Source organism: Nanorana parkeri, unplaced genomic scaffold (genome assembly GCF_000935625.1).
Source record: "Nanorana parkeri isolate BGI_ZX_2015 unplaced genomic scaffold, ASM93562v1 scaffold259, whole genome shotgun sequence".
Lineage (NCBI taxonomy): Eukaryota > Metazoa > Chordata > Amphibia > Anura > Dicroglossidae > Nanorana > Nanorana parkeri.
Genome location: NW_017306527.1, coordinates 981,496 through 1,002,622, shown reverse-complemented (window position 1 = coordinate 1,002,622; position 21,127 = coordinate 981,496). Strand labels below are relative to the sequence as shown.

Sequence of the window (21,127 nt, the reverse complement as noted above, 5' to 3'; positions counted from 1 at the left end):
ATTAGCAGGTTACAATACAGCAGCTACAGTATATAATGACATACTAGTTCTGCAGAGGTACTTGTATCTGTTTGTCTTGTAGGCTGCATTGTATTGTTAATCAGAACAGCTAAAACTAAAGGTCATTTTTGTTCAAGACCTAGGCTGATGGTCAGCTGGAGTTATTTAAGGTCTTTTAATCCTGGGAGCTGTAGATTGTATTCGTTTAGGAATGCTTGTGAAGTATAGAGATTGATATACCATCCGTTCGTTTTATAGTGACTACTGTTATAGAAAGTGTGGCGCTTTGACAAAAGGCATAGTGAATTACGTGGATAATACAACTGAAACATGACAAGTTACAATTTAAGGCCTTTATCTGCAAATGAGCACTCTTTTAGAAATAGTCTATGAACCATATTTACAAATGCTATAGTATTTTTTTTTTTATAATTAAAAGTAACAGTTTTCTGTTCACAGTGCCAATATCTGGGTATAAGAACCTCGCTGCGTCAGTAATTTGGCATGGAGTCAGTAGCTTAATATTTACAGAAAATGTACAGATGCAACAATAAACCTGTTACAAATATATTTATAAACCCTCTGTCACACCAAGGATACAGTGGACATGCCTGGTTAAGAGCCAAACATGTCCATGCAACAGTCTCTGTGGACACAATTTCTGAGATCACTCTACTTGTTAAATCCAAAGTGGTGTAAAAATGTTCACAAGTGTCTTTAGGTTTTGTAGTATAGTGTTGGTAGTGCTTCAATCAAATAGTTTGTTCTTATCTATTGAGTACAAAATGTAAAAATAAAAGAGTATCTTGTTTGTGATCCTTTAGGTATCAACAATACAAAGTTGTCTTCTTGGACAGATCTTTTCTGAGTCCAGTTGATGCTGGTGTTCTTGTGTGGTTTTTGTTTAGTGTGTTGTATTTACTTTTGCAACATGTATGGATGGTCCTCCAAAGGATGGGAGCAGCTGCAAAAAGCTCTAAAAAGTAGTAAAAAGTGCCAACCCTGCTACATAACTCTGCAAATGACACACTCTGCTTTCAAAGTGTTTCAGTGAAATCCACAAATCTGAGTCCTCCTGCTCCAACTGTCGGTTTCTTCATTGGAAATTAGGGTTGCTGGTCTCGCTCATACTGAGATAAGACAGAAATACTGGAAAGGGCTGATATAGCAGGATACCAGACTGCGGGCAATGGATTTCCACCCCCGCTGAAATATCTATGCTCTGCTTCCTTCTGACTTTCCTTAAACCTGCCGTCAAAAGCAGCAGCAGCCCAACTGAGCGTTATATGTATCCCTCTTCACTGAAAGGAGCAAGTAAAAGAACAGCAATGCTACAGGTAAGAGATGGTCACTAGAGGGCTCCTCCTTCACTGATCTTTTGATCTCCTTTGCCTTCGGTTACTGGTACCAGGCAGTCATTGCTCTTGCTGTGTTGCTTGTGTAAAAGGGCCCTCCATTTGGCCTTGTTCTTCCTGAGGTGATTTAGCATATTTACAGATAGAGGAGTGTCTCCAGTAAATCTTGCCCACTCCACAAACAATGGCTCTGCGATGTAGGTTATGAAGCCTGTGGACAATAGATAGTAAAAAGAGTTTGTGATGTAAAATTTAGTGTATAACAATTTAAGATTTGTTCATGAAGATCTCTAGGAAGCAGTGTTTATATCTACACTATCTGCTTAACAAAATCCCACTGACATATTAACGAAATACCAACCCGCTCTATGTAAAACATGTGCTGTTCTGGGGTTCACATAACTCTCAATGAGATGGAGGAAATGTCCAAAATCCAAGATTAATCGGTGGTTCCCTCTCCACCTCTGCAAATCACTGCAGGCAGCTCTAAGTACTAACAGATGAAACTTGTACTCTCTTTCCTACTCGGCCACTAGATAGTGCTGTGACTACAGCAAGTACATGATCTGCAGAACAGTAAGAAAAAAGGCTATGCTAGGGGTCCTGCGATGCTGGGATTCACATCACTGTAAGGGACATCATAACTTATATGCCGACAACTAAATATTTTGGATGTCCGGTTTGCAAGTGGGATTTTACATACATATTGAAGACTAAGCAGGTACAAACAATTTTGACTTCGATATATTTGCAAATATTTACGGCATGATCATGCAAAACATATACTGCTTTGTGGAATTGTTGCATTTTGTTTAAGGATTCAACTATATAGCTGCTACTTTTTCTAAAAAAAAAGGTCTTCCAACTGCATCCTTTACGTTCCTGCCCAGTTGTACTAAATCCTATTTTACTAGTCAGGCTGTTAAAATATCGGTCATGAGTTGACTATACTAACAACGGTACATAGATATTAAAAACACTGTTATTGTAACTTTACAGGTCATTTTAGTAGCTCTTTAGGTCCTAGTTACACTTGAACAATTTTGGTGCGGTTTAATGAATGTGAAACTCTGCACAAAGTACATGATAACGTATGTGTCATTTCAGCCAATGGTGCTGTTTACATCTCTGCATTTTCATCCAGAATATTTTTTAATTCTGCAAGCAGAATTTTTAAAATAAAGCGCATCTGCTATAGATGTAAATTACACTACACTAAAAGGGTTTAAAGTTTACCTTTCGGACCATGTTTCATGATACACCCATATTTAGGATGTGACAAGAAACATGCTCAAATCACAAACCCCTCACCCCCCTCCTGCCCCCCTAGTTACCTGAATCTTATTAATCTGCTCCTTTTTGAACTTGAAGTCACCCATCGTTATCCATCACAGTTGCTTTGATAGAATCTGTGAATGGAGAATCCACCACGGCAGAGGGACTTGTACTTCTCATTTAAATACAAGTGTGGTGACCTCATTTTATCAAATCAAAAGTTTTTATTGTTTTACAGTATAAAACACTTATTGAAGAGTATCAACAAAAGAGCATAGCAAGCAGTATGGCAGTGGATGTTACATATAATATCACTACAGCATGGGTAGTATAGCACATAGATGTAATGTGCAAGTGGTGACATGCATATGGTTTGGACCTTCACACCCGGAAGTGCCAGGTCACAATGCGGGACATGTAGAGGAGTGGAGACCATAGTAGGGCAACAGGCCCTATGGAATGGGGTAATTCTCTGTAAAGTTGTTGTTTCCGTGACGATCCCACACGTTGATGCTTGACATAAAGAACATCCACAAATAATGTAAATTAAGCCCAAGGGGGGGGCAACTTTAAGGAAATAGTGTGGTGACCTAATTTGAATGTACCCTTTCTACCTAGAAAACACACACCTCATGTATGAACACATGAAAATTTATTTGAACTGTATCCTAAGTTCTAAAGAGCAACTCTAAGGTAATCATTTAGTTAACTGAAATGTTATCCACAGTTGGAAAGACTGACATTATGTTAACGTAAAAAAGTCTGTTCAGTTTTATTACCTTGAGTATGAATTGCAGCCAGATTGAGCAGTGCATTGAGAGTGTCTCAGGACAGGACTGCATCTTACTAGGCATAGTGTGCTGTGTACCAAGCCTACCTTTTGGGTCTACCAGTCCTTGGGCATAATGATTCTAGGCGATTATATTGGCTGCAGATCAGTGGTGTAAACATATTCTTTCTGAATGATCAGTGGCATAACTATTTAGAACAACGTTTCTCTGCAGCATGCTTTAATGTAGCTCATGTGTATGTTTTCAGTGAGTATGTTTCGTTTCATGAGTATTTGCGGGTTAAGGAACAGAGGTTCTTGGACACTGCTGAACAGAGGTTCTTGGACACTGCTGAACACTGACAGTCTGCAGACAAGTGTCCTGAAATGTAAAAATATAAATACATTTGATGTCTCCCTGAATAGTATCTTTAAAAGATCAGTTCGACCGAAACTCGCATTTTACATTTTTGGTAAAGGGATAGTTAAACTTCCAGACAGTCTCTTATGTTGCTTAATGACTAATGTTGAGATTTCTTCGTTTGAGTTCCTGGGTCAACCCACCCACTGTGTCTATTAGGATGGGATACTTCTCTCCCTGATGCATTTTCAATTTATTTTATATTATAGAGAATTCACCAGAAGGAAATTGAACATGGAAAAGCTTTCTAAGCTCCATGTATAGTTAAAATATCACTGGGTGGACTGGTCTATGAATCCTTTCATGAGGTGGAATACCGCTCCTTATAAAATTACCTAAACAATATAATATTAAAATAATTATATTCATGTTTTACACACACACACACACACACCTGTGAATAGTTGATTTTGAACTTACAGGAATAATCTCAGACATTTCACTGCTTTCAGTACCATACTTACATCTGCTCTGCACCCTGCCAAATCCCCTTAAACATAGATGATATCAATATTTTGTTTATGTATGTTAGGAAGTGACTCTACTAGACTTCATAATCAATCTTTAACTGAATAGGGTATTCGTTTTAAAGACAGTTCTGCATAAATGTATCACTACACTGGGAGAACTGAAGTATTCAACATTTAATTCTTTGTCCGTCCTGCCGTTGTCTCCTTCCTCTAGTGATCCTGGTAGTCGCGTTATAGAATATATTATACATCACTGAAAGTCTAAATAATGTCCACATATTACCAGAAAACAGCCAATATCAATTCATTCTGGAGGCTTTTGGGTAAAAAGGAAACAAATACCGGTAGTACTATTACAGCAAAATTCTCCAACAAGTGGAAATGAACTTGGCACACTCACCAACTTGTATGCTAGGTATTGAGTCTTTTTGTTGGCTGCAAAGCGGGCTTATTTCCAGACCAAATTTCCGCTCAAGATCTCCTATGAGACACATACAAAAGCAAACTTAATTTCCAGACACTAGATAATGGCAAAAATAAAATTCAATAGTTATATAACAGAAAACTACTTCTTTCCTGGTTTTGTGTTGTAATTAAGCAGACCTAGTCTCCACACTGTTTATCTCCACATATGAAAAGCTTCATTCACAAGGCTTTAGCACAAGGACTGTGTTAGTCTTGCAAATTGGGCCTCTTATGTTTAAATTAAGACCTAAGCTTGCCACAAATATACTCTGATATGCTGAACCCAGGACAGCAAACCCCCTCTCACCACCCCCAAACAATGACATTAATTTCAGGTGGAGGTGATCTTTTCCTATGTTTTAATTTGGACCTAATATAACAATTTAACAGAAAATGTAATTTGAAATTCTATGTGTGAGCTATATAGGACCCGATTTTTGAGGGGCCAATATAATCACATAAAACTGGACAACCACCCAAGGCATAAAAACCATAGAAAACAATGCATTTTGCCTTATCAGGAGAACCCAAGAAATGTTCCAGCAGGTTTGTAATAACTCTTATCAATGTTTTCCCTATGTGTATTGGTGTATCTGTTACAAAGGTCAGGTTAACCTTCCTCAGCCCTGTTCATAGAAGGTTTGCATAAGAAAAGTTCTCATGCATATATGATTACTAACTCCATAAATATATTTTTTGAGTTGGGACTCTTGCACTCTACAGAACATATAGAAGGTTGTTCACTAAAGGGTGAAGAGTTTGGAAAAGATAGGAGAAGTGAACAATCTAGGACAACATAGCTAAACTGGATAGTGAGGTGAATTGGAGAATTTTTCAAAATCAGCTATTTTGGCCTAGATTGTTCACTTCTCCTGCCTTCTCCAAACTCTTCACCCTTCAGTGAATAACCCTGATAATTTTAGCGTCACGACTCCTGCACTCTACAGAACATATATTTTTGGTGTCAGGACTCTTGCACTCTACAGATCATATATTGCTGGAGTTAGGACTCCTGCAACCTACAGAACATATATTTTGGTGTTAAGACTCTTGCACTCCACAAAACATATATTTCTGGAGTTAGGACTCTTGCACTCTACAGATCATATATTTTTGGTGTCAGGACTCCTGCACTGTACGGAACATATATTTTTGCAGTCAGGACTCCTGCACCCTATAGAACATATATTTTTGGTGCCAGAACTCCTGCACTCTACACAACATATTTTTTGCAGTTAGGACTCCTGAACTCTACAGAACATGTTTTTCAGGAGTTAGGACTCCTGCACTCTACACAGCATATATTTTTGTTAGGGATGTCCTGATACCGATACTAGTATCGGCAGAGGCGTAACTAGAACCTTCAGAGCCCCGGTGCAAGAAACCATGAAGTTTTTTTGCCATGGCACCGCATGGTTAACAGGAAGGCTGCCGAGTTCCCCAGCAATTTTAGTGTGGTGTTCTGTCGAGAACGCCGACCCAGTATCTGCGCTTACGTACAGACGGGATTTACCGAGGAAACCGGCATTTATTTACATAGTATTAGTTTGTAATGGTTAATTGTGACCGTTAATAATATACCGTCCTTGGCAGTAAATGATGGAATATTAACGGTCACAATTAACAATTTAAACTAAATACTTTGTGAATAAATCCCGGTTTCCTCGATAATACTGGTCTGTGCGCAAGCGCAGATGCTGAGGTCGGCAAATTCGACTACATTGGCGTTCTCGACAGAACACCGGTATCTGCGTTTAGTATCGGGTCATTTTCATGAGTATAAGTACTTGTGAAAATGGCCAGTATTGGCACTGGTGTATCCCTACTTAAAAATATAATGCATTGCTGGGACTTGTAGTCCTACATAGTTGGTGCTACCACCAGCTATGCGGGACTACAAGTCCCAGCAATACATTATAATAAGTCAGCTATGCAGAATACCCCTAGCACCCCCCCCCACTATAATGCATTGCTGGGACTTGTAGTCCTACATAGTTGGAGCTATTCTGCATTGCTATATAATCACCATACAGCAATGCAGAATACCACCAGCCATGCTGGTGACAGCCTCTCCCATCCCTGCTGCACAGCTGCCCATACATGAGGCTGTACGGTAGGGAAGGAGCGGCACTCCCCGGGGGGGCCCTCTTCTTTCCTCGCTGGTCCCCCCCCAAGTGGCGGAAAGCCAGGGCCCAGTCGCAATTGCAACCGCTGCAACCCTGGTAGTTCCGCCAGTGAGTATCGGTATCGGGGCAAATACCAGGCATTTTCAGGAGTACTTGTACTCCTGAAAATGCCCTGATTCAGTGGCGGACCTAAGGAACAAAGGGCCCTGGTGCAAGATTTTTTTTTGGGCCCCCCCCCAAAAAAAACGCAGCGCTTGGCCGGTTCTCACTTTCTATCCTCCCCACCTCGGACACAGAACAGCGCCCAGCAGGGAGGAAAGAAAGCAGGGATGCTTTGCTGTATTGGCAGAAAAATTGCATTATTGCTCTCACTGCGACGTTCGAGGCGATATGTAACATGTTCAGCACAATTGTCGTTTTTCGAACGTAGGCGATACGGGCGGGGGACTTAAACATTTTTTCCCCATTTTTTTCATTTTTTTTTATGTTACATTCATTTTTAAACACTTTTTTTTTTGTACACTAACCCTATTGGTATTACATAGTGGACTAACAAGCACCCTGTGTAATAGAAGATAGGGTGTGACAGGTCCTCTTTATGGAGGCATCAGGGGTCTTTTAGACCCCTAATGTCACCTAGAGACCCCAAACAAGCTGAGGAAGCCGAGATCTGCTTTCCCAGCTTCTTGTCCTAGCTCTGAGAGCCGGAGACTGTGTACAGTGATACCGGAAGTGATGTAATACACAGCACTTCCTGGTCCAGTGATCGGAGGAGGGATCAGCGGCTGGAAGCGGCTGAATCTCTCTCTGATCATTGCGGGGAGACCCACCGACCCAGTGGCCATTGCGGGGTACCACACGGTACAAACGATCCGGCGGCTGTTCAGACACCAGATCGATTGTAAGTTACACAGCAACCGCCTGCTGTTAAAAGCAGTACCAAGAGCACGGCTGCCGTAGCAGCCGTGTTCTTGTTTTACCCACTTCTGCAGGCCGCCGTCTATAGACATACTGCGGCCCGGAAGTGGTTAAAGTGACATTAAGTAAATGTTTTCCCCCTCCCCTTCCCGGAGCAGAGACTGGGGGCCCGCCGGCCGCTGGATACAGAGCTATCCAGCGGCCGGCAACTGTGCTGGGCCCCCCCAAAGGCTGAGGCCCCGGTGCTCTTGCACCGGCGGTAGTTCCGCCACTGGGCACAGCCATGGACAGCCCCTCACACAGCACAGTACAGCCCCGAACACCCGTCCGATCAACTGAGAGCCCTGCAGAGATCCACATGCCGCCCAGCTGAGACTGCAGCCTTCTGCCCTCTGGTGGTATGTAATGTGCTGCTGTGGGATTTATTGTGCAGATGCTGTGGGATTTATTGTGCAGATGCTGTGAGATTTATTGTGCAGATGCTGTGAGATCTATTGTGCAGATGCTGTGGGATTTATTGTGCAGATGCTGTGGGATTTATTGTGCAGATGTGGTGGGATGTATTATTGTGCTCCGGGATCTATTGTGCTCTGCTGGGATTTATTGTGCTGCGGTGGTGGGATGTATTGTGCTCTGCTGGGATGTATTGTGCTTTTGGGGACATCTGTATTTAGCCCGGGTGAGAAACTGCCCTAAAATCATTAGTCTGTGTTGTTTTAGAAAAAATTTCACATGTGCCTTGAACAAAAAGGATCGGTAATTGGTATCGGCAAGTACCTGAGGGCAAGTACTTGTACTTGGTCTTAAAAAAGTTCTATCGGGACATCCCTAATTTTTGGTGTCAGGACTCCTGCACTCTACAGAACATGTATTTTTGGAGTTAGGACTCTTGCACTGTAAAAAGCATATATTGTTGGAGTTAGGACTCCTGCACTCTGCAGAACATATATTTTTGGAGTTAGGACTTTTTCACTCTACACATCATATATTTTAGGAGTTAGGACTCCTGCGCTCTACACAACATATATTTTCGAAGTTAGGACTCCTGCAATCTACAGATCATATATTCTGTAGTTAGGACTCCTGCACTCTACAAAACAGATATGTTGTGCTGGCATTTCTAAAATATAATTTAAGGACACACATGCACACATATTGATATGCACATTGAGGCAAAAATACATACCATATGCCACCTTGTATTTTCCATTTATACATGTTTAAAATGTGCCCCATAAAAATGTTCGTCTTGCATGATCATTTATGTCAGTTCTTGGATGCTAAAACAACCAGTGTTTTCCAAATAACATAGCAATGAAATGCGAGTAAAAGAAAAACAGCAGAGCTATATATCAGGATGTGGAGCAAGAACAGGAAGAGGGATAGTGCACTGAGGCAGGAGGGGCCGGTAAGCTTAGATGGCTCCATACAAGGATATGGAAAGCTTGAGGCTCAGAGCAATGGGTACACTAAATCTCCAAGTCTGCAATGAGCAGCCTATATTTCCTAACTCCTACTCCATTACAGAAATGATTACACAAACAGGCTAATTAACTTTTAATTTGCTAACTGATTTGGGGCCTTAGCCTTGTCCTGAGCGGATATTTTAACCTTAGTTTAAATAAACAGCTGAAAGGCATTGGCTTAGCCCAGTGCTGCTGGACTGTCTTAATTTTCTGGCAATAGCTGACCTTGTCTGTAGAATTCTTCACAGACTCTCTCACTCCACTGCTTGCTTAACTCCCACACACGACAAGGATTGCAGATATCAGCACACTTCAGGGCAATCTGCAAAACATAAAGAGTATAGGCATAAAGACAATGGTTGTGCTATTCACTTGTACAGTTATCGTATCTCAAAATTATGTCATGTGGAATTGTTTGCTAGAGGCAGCTATTGGGACCAAGTGAACCTAATCAGACAAATTCTACAGTATAACTCTCTTGAGCTCTCATGTCCATTGTCCTGTGTATTAACAACTGTTTTATAAGACTGTAATGAGGGAAGTAGTACTACCTTTTTACTTTCTATTCAAGAGTACAGCTCATGTTCGCTGTATTGCTTTGTAGATTGTTTTCTTGATGTAATTTGGTGGAACTGAAAGTAAATGCTTTCCTCAACAGAATAATGATCTGCTTGGATATTGAACAGAAACCATATAAAATGTGATCATATAATGAACATACACATCTGCCAGAAGCTATTGTTTAACAGTTTCTGTTCTCAAATAAACTGGCCATCTGATCAGCACTGAACATCTGGATCTCACAGATTTGCCTGTACAGATATATACTGTAGCTCCTAGTTGCCTGTGGCATTGGCTGATTTATCTTATTGGCTGCCTGTGGATCTCCATTAGCTCCTGGCTGTGTTCAGGTTTCATGCTGACATCACCTCCTGGCTTCTGAGTCTTTATGAGGAGGTGCAAGAGTTGCCACCTTTCCCCTGCTGCACAATGCTCACCTGGGTAGTTATTTTTGCTGGTAAGAAATGTACACTGGGCGATTACGGTAATAAATAGACAGGGGTTTAATACTGTAATGTCTGTAGTACCTCACACTCATTACTCTCTGCTGACCCTTGTATTCTGCATTACATATTAGTAACCCCCAAGCTCTATGTTACGATTGATCTCTGAACACTGCATTACTTACTACTGACCCCTGCACTGGGCATTACATACAATGGACCTCTAAACTCTGCATTAGATACTACTGCCCCCTGCATTCATACACCCTCCTCATACCTGTTCTGTCAACAGCAGGATGCTGCTATTAGCCCTGGCATTGTTCCAGCTCTATTAAAAGCAGGTGTGCTTAGTAGGGTGTCCCAGAATTTCATTTTGAAAATCAGGTCATCTTAGCTTAGTTAAGTAAATGATCTAAATATTTATTTTGTGTAAAAATGCTTTAAAAAAACTTTGACTTGAATGTATAGCCTGTAATTATATTACTAGCAGCCATGTTTGCTTACTATAAACAGTGGGGTTGATTTACTAAAGGCAAAAAGTCTGTTCGCTTTGGGGGCTTAGTGAATGGGGTGAAGCTCTGTTGACTTCCATGCATGTGATTGGAAATTCTTTGCAAAGTGAATTTTCACCTCATTCACTAAGTTAGGGGGAAATCCTCCTGCAAAGTGTAAATCCCCTTGAAAACTGAACAGTCCATTTGCCTTTAGTAAATCAACCCCCATAGCCTCTACTTTCTACTTTGCAGTATACACCGTCATTGTGATTGCGCCTTCTCACAAAGCATTCCCTAGGTAGCTGATATCTAGTCTCAACAGTTGTTGAGCACGGAAGTACAGGGAATCAAGCACAGAGCTCCTTTTTAATTGCTTTTCTAAGGCTTCTCTGCTTAATATATGCATAATATTGAAGAGTTAACATTTAAAAACATGAAGGTCCCATAAAAAATTACATTGGAATAATGCCTCTACACTATAGTCTTTCTTTAATACAATGATGACCATACACTGTGCGTTGTTCATAGCCTCATAGTACTCATACATGGTAAAGTATATATGTGTGAATCTGGCATGATATCAATGAAATAAAGATTCCTATATATAAACAGATCTGCCAGAATAAGAGATAATGCATAATATATCATAGATCCTGTGAAACCTTTTGTTTTTGGAATTAGATCTAATTATATTAGAACCACATGGATTAAGCACAAAAGATATGAAAATACAGGTTGATAAAATGTTCTATATTTTTTAAGGGAAATGTTTGAATGTATTGTAGGAAGCCATAATTTGGCATAAGCCAATATCTGTCAGAAATCAGGCTTCATGATTCATTATGGCTGACGTTCAAAGGTATATGGTTTTGAATGTGTTGAATCACCATTTTCTAGTTCCCTGGAGCAATGCACCAGTCCTATAACATTGTTCCACTAATTGCTGAACATGTGTGTGTTTTGCTTTTATTTATTTAGAAAGGGGACACGGGTATTCATATCACAGATGTTCCACAATTATTTTAAAATGTACAGCGAGAGAAGGTAATATTATGCTACAGGTACAGCCCATAAAATCCAAATAGCTCAGCATTCAACAAAATAAGAGCCTTTATACAATTTATAGTTGAGCACAATATATTTGTAGGTTTCTAATGAGTGGTATATGGGACCTTAGAATAACACAGCTGGTCTCCTCACCTTTGTATCACACACAAAGGGCTGAATGGAAGTTTAAGCCCTGAAGTATACACTAGTACATGACCTACTCTTTAGGCAGCAATGGCTTTCTTAATGCCTACCTTCATTCAGCTATTATTACCTGCAACATAAAGTGCTTGTGGTCTGCATCCGTCAAGCTGAGATCTTTGTTGTCAAGATGATCTTTAAAACGACTCAGAAACTCATTCTGGCGATTGATATCTGTTGATAATATTAAAGAGCCCAGTTGCTGCTCAATATCCTGCCTGAAAAGTTAACATGAGAAAGTTAGAGCAGCCCTGGAAAATATTGAGGCCTTTTAATTGGTTATCTATAGATTTCATCACTGCTGTCAGTTGAAACAAAATCTTTCCTGAGAGGATTATTAAGACTGTCATTGTTGAACTCCTTCTAAATATGGTAGTTGCATGGCTATCATATTGAACTTCTGGTTTCAACAGTTTGGGGGTCATTCACTTAGCTGAATAACCGAGCCGAAGTGAATTGAGACGAATACTGTTCGACTATTCACTTCAGCCTTGTGCGGCTGATTTTAGCCGTACATTGGCTAAAATCAGCCGTACATCGGCTGCCTTCGGTCTGCCGAACATGCTCTTAATGTTCAGGTGAGCCGAAGAGCAGAAGGAGTTCGACTCACCCGATCCAACATCTGGATCGGCTGAGCCGAAGCTCCAGCAGCTCACTCGCTGCCATTCGTCCCTATTCTCATAGGGGCCGAACGGCAGTAAGTGAATCGGCTCTGCTATTCTGCTCGGTACCTCCGAGGTAGTGAGCAGAATAAAAAATAGGCAGGAAAAAAAAGTTGAAAAACGAATTTAAAATGTAAAAAAAAAAATATATTTTAAATAAATACTTTAAAAACGACGCACACGGCGACGCGACAGCAGGCGCCGAGCTCCAGCCGCAGAATGAAGCATCTGACAGATGCCGGCAAAATAAAAACAATTGGGCGGAGCTAGCAGGGACAGCTAGCTCCGCCCAACTGTTTCCTATTGGCCGCCACCTGCCAGAGTTTTCTAGCAGGTTCTGGCCAATGAATAACAACTGGGCGGAGCTGGCCATGACGTCACGACTGGCTCCGACCCAGTTGTTATTGTTTAACGACAGATCAGCATCCCCAGGTCATTTGGGGATGCTGATCTGTCATTACAACTGGGCGGAACGAGCCATGAGATCACAGTTGGCTCCGCCAAGCTTTCATTTGTGTGGAGATCGGTCGGCTTCGGCCGACCTTTCTCCGCGCTTCGGCTGTTACTTCTGATATGAAAGGGGAGCTCTGATATGAATGGGGGCCATGATGTAAAGGAGGGATTCTGATGTGAAAGTAGGGTGCTCCTAGTGTGAGAGGTGAACTCTGATGTGATGGGGGGGCTTCTAATTTATAGGGGAACTCTGATATAAAGGGGGGACTCCGATGTAAAAGGAGTGGGCTTCTAATGTAAAGGGGGACTCTGATGTGAAGGGGGGCTCCCGATTTGAAGGGGGACTCTGACATTGAGGAACCTCATTGTTTTTGACTGGGTCCCCTCTTAAACCCTTACCTAGGACAAGGTTCTGATATGAATTTGGAGGGGCCACAGGTCATTTTTTTACATTTTAGACTGGGGTGCCTTAAAATTTTGCATACTTTTAAAGGGTGCCATGACTGAAAAAAAGTTTAGAAACGCTGCTATAAACTTTTATAGACAACATTTTTGGAATGCAGTCATGCCTATGAAATTGGTGTGACTAAGGATATGTTCTGAATGAAAACAACATCTATATTGAATGCTTTGTGTGAGCAAATTAATTGAAGACACCCTTAGAATAGAGATGAAGAATTACATAGGTCATTCTTTGCCATGCTTGGATGAGATGACTATGTTTTAAGAACTGATTTTAAATTCTAACTCTGATAACACATATTAGGAGTGGTCCTCTAGAATTATACATAACTTACGTAATTTCCTTAGACAGATGTGCTAAAAGCCTAGATTCTCTCAACATGCCAATAGTCGACCTCCAATGGTGGTTCTCTAAAACAGATGTGTTCTGAAAAAAGGAAAACAAAATAATTAATTCACAATTAGGGCAACAGACTAAGCCACCGCCATTCTAAACTAATCTAGTTTGTTTATGCAGTGCAGATTTAACGTTGTCAAACCTCTCAGTTGGTGTTTCAAATAGTTGGTTCCCTGTCCATGCTTATATTGTAAAGCGCTGCGCAAACTGTTGGCGCTATGTAAATCCTATATAATAATAATGAGCATTCATTCCTTGTACAGTACTCATTTACACTATATGTGAAATAATCAGCCCAACTTTATTGTGCCACCATCATGCATCCCTAATGACTCTTGATGGAGAAAGGGTAGGTGTGACATGAGTTCTGCATCTAATACAGAAATCAGTGCAACAATATGCCTCTCTACACTTTTAAAGTGATTGCTAATTGTTAGTTAAACTGCAATACTTGGCCTTTTCTAGATGGCTCATTTCAATTTTAACATAACACAGCATATTGTGTATAAGAAGCAACCAAATGGTAGAGATTCCTAAAAAAGTGATTGCTTACTTCTTGAGTGGACATTTTCAACTAAGTAAAGCACAAGGAATATAATATAAGAAAGAACGCAGAAAAAAATAGTTTCTCTTCTCTCACCTGGTACAGACTGGCAAGATGATGTTTAGTTTTTATCAGAAATGGTTGATTTACGCCTGGATGGTCCACATCATGTGCTGCTGCTGCCAGCAGGCCAAGCATTATATCCAGAGGAGTGAGATAGCTGGCAAGCTGTGAGAAACAAGCAGATCTTAATTTTTCTACAAAATGAGAAAAAGAAAACTACTCCTGATAAAGCATAACTAAAGCCGAAACTGGTAAATCCAGTGCCTTGCCATGTATATTTGTGTGCACAATGCCCCTAATAAACAGGGACCTCTGCACAGTGACACAGTGCACACCCAGCTTGCCATCACAGAGCAGGCAGCAATACAGCAAGCTTTAGCAGCTTCCCACCCCATGATCAGGAAGTGGTTGATGAGGGGAAAGCGAATTGCAGGCAGCAGAGCACAGAGCTGCCCTCTGCCTCCCTCCCTGGTAAGTGTCAGTCTGTACACTCATCATAGGGAACCTGCTAGCTGCCTCCTTAGTGTTCCCCTTTTCTTAGCTAGGAAGAGGGAAGACAAAAGAGAGGAGGCAGCTTCCTCCAGCAAAGTCTTCCTCAGTCTATACAGACATTTATCAGAAGCCTGATGTGCAGATCTGTGCCTGGTAAGACCAGGCGCAGATCTGCGGCTAATATCTGTGCTACATTGTCACCTACATATTAGTTTATGGGCCGGCGAAAACTGTGGCATTCCTATGAAAAATTGCAGTATGAAATCTTCCAGTTGCTGACACGTCTCAAATCCTGTTTCATACAGACACTGTTGTTTGATTAGTGCATATCAAGTGTGCATCGGAACAACAGTAGTTTTTTGGGCCCAGCAATGAAACAGATGGGAAACCTTCTAATAGAGACTCCTGTTCCAGTAACAATTGAGGCATGTTCGGTTCCTTAGCTAAGCAAAATGGTGGAGGATAATATTTTTGAATAATAAATACCATTTTGGAACTAATATTCTCACATACAGTATGTGTATATATGTGTACTCACAGCACCCCCTATTTCAGCTGTCACAAGCTGCACAGAATCGAGCACAATGCAGTTGCTCGATATTCTGTGTTGGAGGGCAGATTTCATTAGCCCCTGTATGATAGTATTAAAGTTAAGTGGACAAAAAAAACCATGAAATAAAGTAAAAAATATTAAAATTAAAAGTGATAAAAAAAAGTAAAAACTAATAAAATAAAAATTAAAAAGTGATAAAGTAAAAAATAATGACATAAAAGTTAAAAATGTATAAAACAGTAAAAAAATAACAAATTTAAAAGTGATGGACAAGTAAAAAATAAAATGATTAAGTGATAAAGTAAAACACAAAAGGAAAAATTAAAACCAACCCCCGGCCCTGCCGCCATCTACATGTCAATAAGCAGTGCTCTCTAACACTCACAATGTGCATTAAAGGGTAAGTTCACTTTCCCAATTAATTTGGGAAAATAGAAATAATCACTAAAATCTGGCCAACCCTAACCCCCTCTCCCCACATTCCCTCCCCCAGCGCTATATTTACCTTTCGGTGCACGGTCCTTCCCCTCCGCCAGTACGGGTGTACTATCTGTACCCCATACTGCCGCCCAGCAAAACACTGCCGTATGGATTTTGAATTTTGCTCGCAAATTGCGAGCACACGTTGGTCAGCGCGGTCAGGTGACCACGCTGACTAATGAGAAACGCTTCTTCGCATGGTTAAAATTATTTTTTGTATCAGGACAAGTAGACTGTCATGAGGGACAAGTAGATTGGTCCCCCTCTTACTCCTTGGACAAGTAGTTTATTTTTTAAATTTCCACACCCCTGTAGAATTATACAAAGTAAAAAGTAATACAGCCACTCTGAGACCCAGGGCTGGATTGGACTTCTGGCCAAGTGGTTCCAAGGGCCTGTTATATTTGCAGTGACTCCCAGTGTCTCCTACAATAGGCAAGGATCCTAATACACTTAACAGTCTGGCTCTTAATGGACATGCATTGTTATTATCATTCATGACATAGACTAGAAGATACTGCCAGGGACAATTACATTTCATCTCTTTTTTAAAGTGATGTTTAATGTAACACAGTTGTACATCTTTTTTTACTTAATGTGCATTGTTTTTTTAATAAAACGACACCATAATTAACATCTCCCTCGTAGGCATAGCTTGCTGGCAAATATGAGATCTCCCAGTGTAAATGCATCTCTTATTGTACTCTTCCTGGGAAAGAAGGTCTTTTTTAGAATGACCCTTCACAGTATGGTGCATTAAAACCGCAGGTAAATCCAACAAATGATTCTGAAGCAGTTCCCAGCATGGTGGAAGACACAGTTCAGAGGACACTTTTTCACTGTACTGAATAGAAACTACATGTAAACTTCAGCAAGATTATTTATTTTCTCCAGCACAGTACTGCTCCATTGTTAGCAAGCTGGAATTTTTAAATGAAAATTGGTTTGCATCCCTTCTAAGCAGGCTAGAGAAAACTGTTCATAGGCACAATATGAGATTTGGAGTCCCTGGGAATGAAGTAAGAAAACGATCCAATTAAATGTTAACAAGAGATTATTGTTATAAAGATTTTGAAAATAAACTGGTATGAAATTGACATCTCCTAGAAAAAAAGTTTACCATACCTTTGGCTCTTTTAAATAGCAGTGCATAGCTTGTGTGACATCTGCAGCATGGACAGCATTGTGATATGGGTTTTGGCTATGGTAGTCTTCTTGGACCATAACTGAAAATGATAAGTCACAATTCGGTGAACAATTATACAAATGATTGAATCGTATTCATTTAAAGAAACATGTTAAACAAGAAATGCTTTTCAAATGCTTTGAAAATATTCCTCTATGAATGTCCCACATTAGATTCATAGTGCTGGGGTTCAGTGGCGGAATGGCACAGGGGGGCCCAGTCAGGAGAAGGAACAAAGGGGTCCCCCTGATGCTGTGCAGGCTGCCTGGGTCGCTATGGCATTGCAGGCTGTCACTGGCGGCTGGGAGGAGGAACGCGCCGCTGTCCAACCTGTCAGTTATCTGTGCAGTGGCGCATTCCTCCTCACAGCCGCTGCAGAGTCAGTGACAGCCAGCAGCTGCAGTGGAGGAGGCCTGGGAGGAAGTGGAGGAGGAGGTAGAGGCCAGGCCCAGCCTGGAGGAGGGTGGGCCTGCCGGCAACCACGGAGGAGGCAGGGCCCGACGGTGGAGGAGGCTGACAGCGGATCGGGGCTGATGAGTAAGAGGTGTGCAGGGGTGTGACCAGCCCACCTGAGACCCAGTTCTATCCAATACATACATGTATGAATAGACACTGTCCATGCATCAGACGTTAGATGAAGTCATGCTCCAAATTGTTGTGTATATATACACTTGAGGTTTTGTCACTCAGCACATGGTTGACTATGTTTAAAAGTATGCCTGTGGCTTTTTTAAACTTTGATTTTTATACAAGTCAATGTTTATTATTTGAAATAGTAAAACTCCGGGATACTCAGGCACTATAAATATTCTGCTGAAGGAAATGAAGCACTATGGATCATAATGATGGGTCTTGAGCTCTGAGATCATTGTTATTTAAAAGTAGAGATGCTCTCAAAATGAAAAATTCATTCTTTTGGTGTCTTGTAATGAGGCTTACAAACTAAGACAATGTAACCAGGCTTTCTTGGAACCCAAGACCCATAAAAGACAAATCCACAAAAATGTATTTTAAGTTTTGGGTAGACACCAATAGGTTCAGTCACTCACCAGCCAGTTACGCTCCAGTTAAAAATGAAAATTAACCTTCAAAATTCACATAGGGAGCACAGATCAGGCTTGGGATGTCAATTGAGATACTGCTTAAATACATAGTTACATAGTTAGGTTGAAAAAAGACAGAGGTCCATCAAATTCAACCAATAGAGAAAAACAAAAACAATTATAAATAAATAGAAAACCTCCATAAACAAAATCCTATACACAGAGTTGATCCAGAGGACGGCAAAAAAAACCTAATAAAGCATAGTCCAATTTGCTCCAACAGGGGAGAAAATCAAATTCTTCCTGATCACCTAAGACATTCAGATATTCCCTGGATCAACAATCTTTGGTGTTTTTACTAGAGGTGCACAAAAATGAAATTTTTAAACTGAAAATAAAAAAATGTCAGGTTGAAAACATAAATTATTTTTTTTTCTAACCTTTTCAATTTTTTTAATATTTTATTTTTCCTTAGTTATCTCTTTCTAAACTTTAATTTTTTTATATTTTATTTTTCCTTAGTTATCTCTTTCTAAACTTTAATTTTTTTATATATTATTTTTATTTATTGTTTTTTTAATAAATATTTTAATTTTTTTAACTTTACTGGGCAGAAATTTTTTCCTTTTAAAATAGAAAAAGAGATTGAGGACACAGAGCAATACTTTTGGCATTTTGCCAAAGATGGTACTTTCGGCATTTTGCCAAAAGTGTCATTTTCGGTCGATATGTTTTGGCAGCCAAAATTTCGGTGCATCCCTAATTTTTACTTATAATTGTAATATTTAATTATATTCTGAGCATTTACAAGATTTAACAAATACCTGTGCTGATTAGGACTAGTTCCTCAGGAAGCATATTCCACATTTTTACAGCTCTTACTGGGAAGAAGCCTTCCTGCATACAAAGATTAAACCTCTTTTCCTCCAGACGCAAAGAGTGCCCCCTTGTCCTTCACAATGATTTTAAGGTGAATAATATTGCACCAAGCTCACTATATGGACCGTTTATGTATTTATACATGGTAGGGATGCACAGATACCAAGTACTGTACTTGGTAGGGTGATACCGGCATTTTGGTATCGAGTACCGATATTTTTTTTACGGTACTCGCTGAAGCCGGGCGGCGTGTAGTGACTCGTAGCCCAGCTTCCTGATTAGCCGGGTCACCTGGTGACGAGGGAGCATGGAGACAGCTTTCTGGCCACTCAGGAAGCCGGGGGGGTGGGTAAGGACTCTCCGCTCGGCTTCCTGATTGGCCAGCTTTCCAACCAATCAGGAAGCTGGCTGGCGGGTCACTAGTTGAAGAGGAACCATGGAGCTGGCTTTCTGGCCAATCAGTAAGCCGGTGGGCGAGTCATTACCCGTATCATTACCTCTGAATTTCCAGTATCGGGATAGGCATCAGGAGCATTTGGTCGAGTACGAGTACTTGCCCAAATACTCGGTATTGGCTCAGATACCGATACTGATATCGGTGCATCCCTAGTACTCGGTGCAAGTACAGATACTTTTCCAGCTACTACACTAGAGAAAAACCCAAAAGTTAGGAGGCAGCTGTCATTTTTAGGGAGCATTGGCTATGGGGCTCCCAGGATTTGTGCATCCCTGTTTTAATATATGATTTATGATATATCTACATACACAGTATATATTAGGGATGCACTGATACCATTTTTTCCAGACCAAGTACAAGTACTGATACTTGTCCAAGTACTCACAGATACAATTACTGATACATTTTTGTTTATTGTCATGTGACAGTTTTTCTATAACAATACAGACTAATGATTTCAGGTCAGTGGTGGAGTGCCAAGGCACTGGTATCTGTGCATCCCTAAAAAATGCTGATCATATTCCCCCTTAATCGCCAGCTAATCTTTCCTCATAACTTAGCTTCTACATGCCTCTTATCAGTTTAGTTGCTTCTGGAAGTAGACCACATGTGAGGAACAGTCTTAGGCCTGGCTGTGTTATAGAGGACTCAGATAAAAGTAAACAGAATAACATTTCTGACGTTAGCACAATTGCAACATTTTCTGGATAGCACTGACAGTTCATTGATTGATTTGTCTTTTTGCTAGATATAGCTATGCCCCGAGCTATGACCATAACAGACATGACTTCTGTATGCAGGGCAAATTGGTCAACACTAATCACAATATGTTACTGAATATATTATTACCAATGGGAAATCAGGCGATAGGTGTCCATTATGGTGGTGGGGGGTCTCAAGGGAAAGACGTTCCTATTTCTTAGTTCTTTACAATGTTTGTAGTTGGTTTGTTCAGCAGCTAGGCTAGTAGACTGGGTATGTATCATTTCTTTATGATAGTTCAATTTAAATGGCTTAGCAAGATTAGTAGAAAAACATTAGTTATAATATCAGAAGACCTAAAAAAAACATGCACGCTACATACGTAGGGTTTGGTATTTCTTGATAGTCTCCAATGTTCCCAACACATTTGGGAAGTGTTCTTTTATAATACCCTCTTCAATACCCAGCTATACTAATAAGAAGGGTGTACTGTGTTTTATACAGGTGCCTAGTAAACAGTATTTAAACAATAAGATGTAGTCTTACCAAGAAATCTGTGCAACTTCACCATGTCAAGCTGAAAATGATGGATAAGCCCGTGAACGTTAAATAAATGACACAGCAATGTAACTAAGCTGTTACCTGTAGAACAAGAAACAGACAGATATTGTAACTCACAGGAAGCAAAGTAATTCAATACAAATAACTGTTTTGCAATTTTGCATTACACAGACATATATATA

At 40.4% G+C, this 21,127-nt stretch overlaps 1 protein-coding gene across 2 annotated transcripts in view; it reads right to left on the bottom strand.

Moving 5' to 3' along the window:
* Nucleotides 1-342: 342 nt before the first annotated feature.
* The window catches only part of PDE7B (phosphodiesterase 7B), a 251,668-nt gene continuing 230,883 nt past the window's right edge, over nucleotides 343-21,127 (bottom strand). For both annotated transcript variants that reach the window (XM_018556951.1, XM_018556950.1), the window contains 8 exons: nucleotides 20,931-21,026; nucleotides 17,243-17,343; nucleotides 14,626-14,757; nucleotides 13,924-14,015; nucleotides 12,085-12,229; nucleotides 9,491-9,587; nucleotides 4,691-4,771; nucleotides 343-1,566 (listed from right to left, as the gene is read on the bottom strand). In XM_018556951.1, the coding sequence (XP_018412453.1) occupies nucleotides 1,352-1,566; nucleotides 4,691-4,771; nucleotides 9,491-9,587; nucleotides 12,085-12,229; nucleotides 13,924-14,015; nucleotides 14,626-14,757; nucleotides 17,243-17,343; nucleotides 20,931-21,026 (959 nt within the window). In that variant the 3' untranslated portion in view covers nucleotides 343-1,351. The remainder of the gene's footprint in view (nucleotides 1,567-4,690; nucleotides 4,772-9,490; nucleotides 9,588-12,084; nucleotides 12,230-13,923; nucleotides 14,016-14,625; nucleotides 14,758-17,242; nucleotides 17,344-20,930; nucleotides 21,027-21,127) is intronic.